Source organism: Phascolarctos cinereus, unplaced genomic scaffold, assembly GCF_003287225.1.
Source record: "Phascolarctos cinereus isolate Bilbo 61053 unplaced genomic scaffold, phaCin_HiC Scaffold_5;HRSCAF=322, whole genome shotgun sequence".
NCBI lineage: Eukaryota > Metazoa > Chordata > Mammalia > Diprotodontia > Phascolarctidae > Phascolarctos > Phascolarctos cinereus.
In genome coordinates this window covers 231278252-231288392 of record NW_027555958.1, presented here as the reverse complement: position 1 = coordinate 231288392, position 10141 = coordinate 231278252, and the positions used below count along the sequence as shown (strand labels likewise).

At 49.3% G+C, this 10141-nt stretch overlaps 1 protein-coding gene across 1 annotated transcript in view; it reads right to left on the bottom strand.

The window, feature by feature from the left end:
* Positions 1-917: 917 nt before the first annotated feature.
* LOC110204537 (H-2 class II histocompatibility antigen, E-S beta chain-like) overlaps positions 918-10141 on the bottom strand; it is a 56651-nt gene continuing 47427 nt past the window's right edge. Inside the window, exons 3-7 of the mRNA XM_078155674.1 lie at positions 4878-5141; positions 2863-3144; positions 2284-2394; positions 1790-1813; positions 918-1623 (exon numbers count right to left, since the gene is read on the bottom strand). Coding sequence (XP_078011800.1) covers positions 1610-1623; positions 1790-1813; positions 2284-2394; positions 2863-3144; positions 4878-5141 — 695 coding nt within the window. The 3' untranslated portion in view covers positions 918-1609. The remainder of the gene's footprint in view (positions 1624-1789; positions 1814-2283; positions 2395-2862; positions 3145-4877; positions 5142-10141) is intronic.

The following is a 10141-nucleotide window of genomic DNA, read 5'->3' as shown; positions in this document are numbered from 1 at the left end:
TGCATAACAAGATCAACAGCTAAAAGAATTGTTGATGGGAAAAATGTCTTTGCATCAAATGTCTCTGATAAAAGCCCATTATCCAAGACATGTAGGGAACGAACATCAATGTACAAGGCCTGTAGAGAAGAGGTCAAAGAAAATTAATAATTCTCAAGTTTGCTCCAAATCACTAACAGTGAGAGAAATGGAAGTTAAAAAAACCTGAGGTTTCACCTTTTCCCCAGCAAATCTTCCAAGGTGATGCCACATGAAAATGGCCAATGCGGGAAGGACTACACACAGACAGGTAGATGATGCCCTATTTGTGGAGCTGTGAACTGGTACAACAATCATGAAAAACAATGCGGAATCATGCTCAAAAGTGCCAAGATCTCCATACCATTTGACCCTGAGATCCCACAGCTTAACATATATGCCAAGGGTGTAAAAGGTGGGGGAAAATATCTTGGATATGTGTGTGCAGCAAAACAGTGGCAGCAAAGAAAGAACAAAAGTAGGTGCCCATGAACTGAGAAAGGACTAAGCAAATTGTGGTACCGAACATGATGGATTGTGCTGTAACAGAAGAAACAACGAAAATGAGAAATTCAAAGGGACATGGGAAGACTTCAATGAACTGACACAGAATAGTGTGAGCAGAACCAAGAAAGAAACATACCCAAGACTACAAAATGGCGGGGGGAATGATGCTGAATGTTATGGAATCATAGTTACCAAGCTTGGCCACAGAGAAGAGGAAACAAACACTTCATGGAAGAAGTGGGGAGACTACGGTATGTACTGTTGCACAGACTGTCAGTTATATGTGATCAATGTGAGGGTTATTATGCAATTTTTGAGTAAAAGTTTTTTTATGAGGAAAAGCTATGGGAGGAAGGTATATATTAATCAATGAATATAACATAAACACAAAATGTATTACTAAAACTTTAATTTTTTAAAGTGCAATGGAGGGGCACATGACAGGCAAGCATAGGCTACAGCATATTGTCAAAGAAGAAGTGAACAGAGTGATAGAAGGAAAGTCACCAGAAAGAGGTGGGCCCATCACAGAGGGAAAGCTAAGGATTTGCGGTCAGATAGCCTGGGAGGGCCAGTGGTATCTATGTAATATCAGGAAATGTAGAGGAAGGCCATCAGCATGCTGGTTACTCAACCTGTGCAGGAATTATGGGAGAAAATGGACAAGAGGCACCCAGGATAAAAGGTGTGGCTGGATTGCAACCTGCACCTCTGGAGGCATTGCACACTTTGACAGATTCTACAAATTCCAAGTGCTGAACTTTCCTCCCTCTGCTCCCTTCACTTTGTCTCCATGTCACCAAGCACCAGCTGATTTTCAGTCTTCTAATTCTTGGGGTGAAGGCTCAAGGGACAAAAATGGATTAAAAAAAGGTACAGAAACAAAGAAGGGTGGAGGGGGTCTTTGAAGCTCTGTTGGGGAAATGCCAAAGAGTCCAAACAGAGTCAAAGGAACAGGGAAGGAGCCAGTCCAGGGAAGGGGTCTGTAGGGCAACCTCCTGGAGATCTGGGCAGAAGCAGGGGGCCTCCAAACATGAGAGGAGCTGAGGGGGCGCAACAGTTCCAGGTGACACAGGCTCAGGGATCAGCTCAGGAGCCCTGCAGAGGACACAGAACAGTCAGATAAAGTTTACATAGGGGTCTGAAGCCACTGGAACCACTTCTTCCCACTAAGGGCCCTCAAGTCCCTTCTTAGCTTCAGGCCCCACTGGGCAGAGGCTGTATCTATGAGAACCCTGATGCCACCTAGGTAGAAGGATCTTACCTGTTGGTTGTGAACCCTGATTTCCTGGGAAAGGAAGAGAGACAGACATATAAATCCTTGTAAATTCTAGAGCCACAGAAGCAAAAGGCAACAAGGTTCTGAGTACTGTGGGATGGGGGGGCTCCCACCACTGCTTGGCCCAGTACCTGGACACCACAGAGGAAGCACTTAATTGAAGCTTTATCCATCCATCTACAACTATGTGAGTGGATGGGGGAAGGGGAAAGGGCAGGGGGAGGGGCTAAAGTCTAGAATCTGAGACTCCTCTCAAGGCTGCCTCCACTAGTGAATCTGGGATTCCCTAAGACCCTGGAGCCCTGGGATCTGGCCCCTTCACCACCTTCTATAAGTTCCTAGGGAAGGAAAATGTGATCCCAAAGCCAGAGCACCCCTTCACCTCTGACCTGGGGCCAGATTTCTGACACAATCAAATATCCTGTCTCTTGGAGATCACAGAAGGGAGGGGCCTCAGGGTTTTCCCCAGAGTGTCTCACCTTTCTGACTCCTCTTGTAGACAAAGAGGCCAACCCCAAAGAAGATCAGGCCCAGCACGAGGCCCCCGACTCCACTCAGCATCTTACTCTGGGCAGATTCAGACTGTGCTTCTAGGGAGAAGAGACACCAAGTATCAAAACTTTCCCTCCAGGAGCCAGCCCCATGTGGGGAGTAGATGGGTCTGAGCTGTCTGAGAAAGGAAGGGATGGATGTGCAAAGGGCCTTTCAGGACTCAGGAAATGAAAGCTCATTAGGGGACACTGACACCAATCCGTGTCAAAGCCCAGCTGCCCTACCTCAGGGGAAGGGGTCTATAAGCTGATCACAGAGTCTGATGGGTAGGCCAGCTCCCAGGCCTGGAGCCAGTGAGAAGGCTGACCAGGTTCTAGGTCTCCAGAGGTGCACTGCCATTAGGGGGCTGTTCTGGGGAAAGGGGGAGACTGGGTAGCACCACACTGGGTTTGTATGAGCCCAGGCCAGAAGAAAAGAGGGCACAGGACACACACTAAGGGGATCTCAGAGCTAGCTCCATGTCCTGAGCAATGTTAGAACTGGAGGGTGAGGGAGCAGTATCTCACTCCAGTCCAAGACAACAGGTTTCTGAAGGCTGGAGTGCTCCACTTGGCAGGTGTAGACGTCTCCACGCTTGGGGGTCATTTCCAGCATCACCAGGAGCTGGTAGGTCCAGTCTCCATTGCTGATCAGGCCTGTGGACACAACCCCAGCCGTCTCCTCCTGCCCATTCAGGAACCACCTGACCTCAATGTCCCCAGGATAGAAACCACTGACAGAGCAGACAAGCAGGTTGTGGTGTCCCAGGGGAGCCATCTTTGATGGATACACAATCACCTCGGGCTCAACTGGAAGAAAGAAGAAAGATCTAGAGTGAGGGAGACAGAGCAGGTCTTCCTAGTGCAGCCCCCACCTCTGTCACCTGATCCACAAGCAGGCTTAGGGTCTCCTCTCCTCCCCAGGGCCAGAAATGGGCATCTTGGTAGACACTTAAGCTCCCCCTAAGACTAGAAATCTGAACCAGTAGGAAGTAGGCCCAGGAGTCCACGGTGCTGCATTATCACAGCCCCAGCTCATCAGGATTCAGTGATATGGGAAGAAATTAGCAGGCAAGTTTTCTTATTATAAATGGATACTTTCTAATGGATTATTTCCAAAAGCAGACCATAGGTGCAGATAATAAACTATTTTGAGAAAGATTTCCAGATCAAAAATTAATAGACATTATGAATCCACTGAAGAAATTTTGAACGAGGGGAATTATGGAGAACATCTAAGCCCAGTAGAAATCTGAGCATCCTGACCCAGAGTCCAGAGTTCCTGGGAAAAGCAGGAATATCTCTGAGTCCACGGAGAAAGACAACGTCAGTGATAAGGCCTCAGTTGGAAGAGTTTGTGTTATCAGAGAAGGCTGAGAGGGGGAAAGGAGGGAGGGAAGGTTGAGACAGGAGAGAGCAGACCATGGGAGGCTCTGCTGAGCTTAGTTTCAAGGGATACAAAAAGGAATAGTTTTATTTAAGATTTTAAAAGGTTCATGACACCTGGGCAGTGAGGACTTGGGGGATTTCATTTTATATTAACCATTTTGTTGTTCAGCATTTTTTTAATCATGTCCAACTCTTTGTTACCCCATTTGGGGTTTTCTTGGCAAAGACACTGGAGGGGTTTGCCATTTCCTTCTCCATCTTATTTTACAGATGAGGAACTTAGGCAAACAAGGTTAAGTGACTTGTCCAGGGTCACACAGCTAGGAAGTTTCTGAAGCCACATTTGAACTCAGGAAGATGAGTCTTCCTGACTCCAGGCCTGGCACTCTTTACACTGAGCTATGCAGCCGCCTAGTAACCACTCTTGCTTGGCTTGTTCCCTATGTAATTTATCCCCATTAGAATTGGAGGAGGTAAAACCTCCTGAATTTGACTGAGGAAAAAGGACTCAAGGAATAAGAATCCATGCTGCTATAAGAGGGTTTCTCCCCCCCTCTCCAGCACATCTTCCCTCTGTCCCTACCCTCTTTCTCCATCATTCATTCTCCCCTTTCTCCTCCTCTCTCTCCCCTTCCCTTGTCCCCTTCACTCATCTCCACTTTTTCTGCTCCTAACTCCTCCCCATCACCTCTGTTGCCCTTTTCTCCCTCTGTCACTTCCCTACCTCTTCTCCCTCTCATCCCTCCTCCTTTCTCCTTCCATCCCAGTCGCTTCCCCCCATTCTTCTTCCTTCCCCCTCACCTCCCCTTTGTCCCCACTCTCCCCCTCTCCCCTCCCTGCTCCTCCCCTCTCGGTCCCCTCCTTTCCTCCTCTCTCCCAATCCATCACCTCCCCCTTCATCCCTGCTCCCCCTTGTCTCTCCCCTGCTCTGGGGGTCCCTGTCCCTGCATCTGCTCCTGTGGACCCCCCTCCTCCTCACCCGCCCCCCTCCCATCACATCCTCCCCTCCCTCTGCGCTCCTTCCAGCCCCTTCTCTTCTCTTCCCTCCCTGCTCTGCCCCCTCCCCGGGCGCCCGCCCCTCTCCCGCTCCCTCCCCCTCTCCCGGGTCCCTGCCGGGCTCCCCTGGTCCCTTCCCCCTCCCCGGGCGCACTCACCGCTCCTGCGCACTAAGAAGGGCTCAGACACCCGTAGTTGTGCCTGCACAAGTGTCCACCGGGCCCGTTCTGCCTCCAGGATCTCCTTCTGGCTGTTCCAATACGCAGCATCGGGCCGCCCCAGCTCCGTCACCGCCACAAACTCCCCCACGTCGCTGTCGAAGCGCGCGTACTCCTCCCGGTTGTGGATGTGTCTCTCCACAAGCCGCACGCGCTCCGTCCCGTTCTCGAAGTAACACTCGGCTTCATGCTCCGTGAAGTGCTCTGGGGGACACGGGGAAGGTCAGCCCTGACGGACACCACCCCCTCGAATCACTCACCTCAACCTGGGCCTCACCAACGAGAACATGGCCCATCCGGCTGCCCTTCCTGCGCATGCTCAGCCCCACCCCCTCTGAGGCCCAGAGACTATGAGCGGCTTTTCCGAGGTCACATGGCAAATCTAGAATGGAGGCAGGACTAGAACCCAGGTTCCCAGACCTATCTATCTGCTGTGTCATAGCTGCCTCTCAACCACACCCAGCCTGCTGCAAACACTCCCAGGAAGTTTTACCCACCAACCACCCCAAGTCCTCCTCACCCCAGTTTAACCCACTTCTCTGATCCTTATCCCTCCAGTGTGTCTTTGTATCCACCTCCCCAGCCCCTCTGCGGAGACCCGGGCAAGTGACAGACACCCTCGGCAGGCTTTCATAACCTAGAGGTCACATCCCTCTCTGCCCTTTCATCAGAGGACAATAATCAAATCAATATTACCCTGGCTACTGAAAAGGGCATGGTGATCTGCTGTGCTGTACAAGGCTCTACTCACCATTCCTGTGACTGCTGGACCCCAGCTACCTCCCCCAGTCACCCCTCCTGGCCATGTCTTACATCCTCCTCAGCCTAAAATGTAAGCTCTTTGAGGGCAGGAAATGACTTATTCTTATATGTAAACTAGCACTCAGCACAGTGCCAGGCACATAGTAAGCACTTAATAATGCTAACTTACTGATTCGTATCACTTATCTATCCACCCCACCAAGGATAAATGCTTTTTAGAAAGTCTAAGTCTGACCACTTCACTCACCTCCTCAAGAAGGTGTAGTGGCTCCCTATGGACCGTTGGAGAAATTTCAAAACCCTAATCTTGGCGTGTAGAGCCCTCCCCACTCTGACTCCAGCCTACCTTTCCAGCATCTCCTGTTATTCCCTCTCACACACAATTTGTTTCAGTCAAACTAGCTTCTTGCTGCTCCCCAAATGCAGCATTTCATCTCCCACCTCCACATCTGTGAACAGCCTCCATGCCTGGCCTGCCCTCTACACCACCCCCAACTCAAGGATTCCTTGCTTTCTTTATACTCAACAGTCTTTCCTTCTTTCTGGAATGGTGTACTTCCCCAAACAACAGAGTCAGTCAATCAGTAAGCATTTATTAAGTGCTTACTGTGTGCTAGGAGCCTTGTTAGGTGCTAGGAATACAAATATAGAGAATGCAACAATCCCCAGCTTTACATTCCAATGGGAGTGACAAGTGTCCATAAAAGTGTAGATAGCCTGAATCCACATGAGGAGAAGACATGGAGGGAGGAAGGGAAGACGCTGGCATTTGGGGGCATCAGGAAAGGCTTCACCTAGAAAGTGGTGCTTGAGCTGGGTCTTCAAGGAAGAGAGGATCTGTGAGGCAGAGGGAAGGAGGGAGGGTATTCCAGGAATGGGGGATGGCTGGGACAAAGGCCCAGAGATGGGAGATGGTACGGTGTGTGAGAAAAAGGCTCACAGAGTACAGGAAGGGGAAGATTATCAGTAAAATGAGGTTCCAGCCAGATTATGAAGGAATAAAGAGAAGTTCTAACTGATCACAGAAGCACTAGGGAGCCATTGCTGACTATTGAGGAGAGGAGGAACTTAGATTTGCAATTAAGGAAAAACACATTTTTAGGTGTGTGACAGATGGTCTGGAGTGAACAGAGACTTGATGCAGGGAGAGTGATTAGGAGGCCATCATAATAATCTGGGTGAGAGGTGAGGAGGGTCTGCTCATATGGTGGCCATAGAAGCAGAAAGGGTTGTATTTAGGAAGAAATTGAGATTAGCTCAGCAAGTGCTGAGTTGTGGGAATTGGGTGAACTGCACTGACTCCATCTTGGGCCTCAGTTCTGGAGCTAGCTCAGTTCCCTTTCTATTCGATTATAGGTAGAGTCCAATTTCTGTCTTGTGAGAAAATTGTATTCAATGGTGTGAATTTCATTGTTTGAATCCACCTCTCCCTGCTGCTTAGAGACCCTTAACTAAGGCCCGAGGTTATGCTGAGCAGAAACAAGGGCTGATGCAGAGACTGAGGCAAGGAGTTTTCTCACAGCTGTACATCCCAAGCGACCCATCTGTCTTATCTGAAAACTGGGCCCATACTAATCCATCAGTTATCGTTTCCATGTTCCTTTCATTGTTCACAAACACTTGTGGGGGGGAGGGTGACACCTCTTTTTCTGATTTCAGGGAATTGCACCTGTTTGCTCTCCCCCTCCCAACTTGGAATGTCCCTAATCCTTCCTCTTCTAACATTTTCCCCCTTTTAGATCCAGGAGTTGCCAAATTTCTGACATTGTGCTTCTTAATCTTAAACACATGTTTACTTCCCTGACACTCTGAGCTAGCTGTGCTGCTAACTCCTGAGTCCATCCCCATACCTTTGACTGCCCTACTCAGCTCAGTCCTTCCTACCAGTATGCCAGTCTACAACATGGCTCTCTGCCCAGCTCCAGAGGCCAGGCATGATGGCTCGAGCTTCAGCACCTGCAGTGGCCTCTGCTTTGTGATTTAAAATCTTCTCCTCTCAGGGGCAGCTAGTTGGTGCAGTAGATAGAGCACTGTCCCTAAAGTCAGGAGGACCTGAGTTCAAACTCTGCCTCAGACACACAACACTTACTGGCTGTCTGACTCTGGGCAAGTCACTTAACCTTAATTGCTCCACCCCCCCCAAAAAAAATCATCTCTTCTCCAAAGGATCTACCTCACCCTGTCACTCTTCATTGTCAGTTAGATAAGGAACTTCTTTAGCCTAGAAATGAAGGCCTTCTCCACCTGCTCTCCATTTCCCTTTCTAGCCTTCTCTTCCACTTTCACCCACATGAAACCTCAGCTCAAGCCAAAGGCTGTGGACAAACCCTTAGTTCCTCCTTGTACTTGCCCTTTTCTGTGGTCATTCTCCCATGATGCGGATTCTCTCCCTATTACTGGGAGATACCACCATCCTGCCAGTCACCTAAGCTCACAACGTCAGTGTTATCCTCACTCTCATCACCCATATTAAATACACTCCATTTTCTGCTCTGACCCTGCCATGGCCCTGATTCAGGCCCTCACCACCTACCACCTATTGCAGTAGCTTGCTGGTGGGTGTGCCTGCCTCCAGTCTCTCCCCACTCTAGTCCATCCTCATTCTACTGTCAAATGGATCTTCCCGAAGCACAGATCTGACCTCGTCACCCACCTGCTCGTTAAACTGCAATGGCTCCCTATCACCTTCAGCATCATATTTAAAAATCCCAGTTTGGCCTTCAAAGCCCTTCACAACCTGGCCCTTCTCACCTTTTCACTCTCCTTACCCCTGACTCCCCCCCCCATGTGCTCTGGATCCAGTAACACTGGCTTCCCTGCTCTCCCTCCTACCAGACACTCCATCTCTCAGCTCTGGGCATTTCCTCTGGCTCTCCCCCAGGTCTGGAATGCTCGCCCTCCTCATCCCAGACTCACGCCTTCCCTGGCTTCCTTCAAGTCCCAGCTAAAATCCCATCTTCCACAGGAAGCCTTTTCCCAGTCCCCCTTAATTCTAGTGCCTCCCCTCTGTTCGTTATCACCAAGTTATCCTAAATATAACTTCTTTGTACACAGTTGTTTTCATGTTGTCATCCCCAGGGACTTTTACCTTTCCTTGTATCCCCTGCAGTTAACACAGTGCCTGGCACATAGCAAGAGCACAATAAAAGTTTGGGGGGCAGCTAGATGGTGCAGAGGATAGAGCACCGGCCCTGGAGTAAGGAGGACCTGATTTCAAATCTGGCCTCAGACACATAACACTTACTAGACCCTGGGCAAGCCACTTAACCCCAATTGTAGAAAGAAGAAAGAAAGAAAGAAAGAAAGAAAGAAAGAAAGAAAGAAAGAAAAGAGAAAAGAAGAAGAAGAAAGAAAGAAAGAAAGAAGAAAGAAAGAAAGAAGAAAGAAAGAAAGAAAGAAAGAAGAAGAAAGAAAGAAGAAAGAAAGAAAGAAAGAAAGAAAGAAAGAAAGAAAAAGTAAGTTTGGGAGGCTACTTAAATACTGTGTTGTTTGGATGATTGTCCACAAGGGGGCAGCACCTGTTCAGTACACCCATGGTTATAGCAGGATGATACTGGAGTTGTCAGCTAGGTTAAGCAGCCATCACTCTGCTAGAACTGGGAGATCCCACTGTCCTTGGGTGTCTCCTTCCTCAGTCCCTAACAGACTGTCTCTAGAAGGCCCTTCTCTCTTGCCCAGCCTCGGAGAATGGATGTTACACATGGCATACTCTCCCCCCAGAGTCAGTGCAGTGATAAACCTCAAAAGTGGGTCAGATTCCTTGAGAACAGGTTAGGATCCCAAAGAGACTGTGGTGGGCCAGGCCAGGCTGCAGGGGAAATAATGCAGACAGTGCCAGAGGGGCTTTTATCTGTTCCACTATAATACTTACACTAGCTGGAAGAGGATTGTGTCCCATCCCAGAGGCCTCCCTCCCTGCCCGAACAAAGGATCTTACACCTCTACTGGGTCATGGCAGAGGCCCTTTGATCCTGACCAGGCTTCAGGGACAGCAGCAATAGTGTGGAGACCAGAGATGACACTGAAAGATGGGGAGTAGGGAGTGCAAGCCTGGCCTGACCAGGGGAGTGGAGGATGAGGGAAAATTGAGCCTACACCTTTTTTTTTCAGTCCATTAACAATGGATCATGAAGACAGGAGAAAAGCCAGCCTGGATCAATCCCCTTGGTCTCTCTAGACCAGTACCTGCCCCTAACCTGCCTCTGAGAAATGGATGGGAAGACATTCCCCTACTCCACCATGATGTTATTCATGAAAACCAGGGGTGGTCCCAAACACTCCAGCGTCACTCATGGCCTTGAAATCATACCTGGGAAATTAATCCAGGAAAGTCTACCCCTTGCTCCCCCAATAACAACCAAATTTAAACCTTTCCAGCAGCTTAGGCAAACTTTGGGACAATCTGTAGTGGGACAGAAGCACTCAGTCGGGGTGGCAGCTCT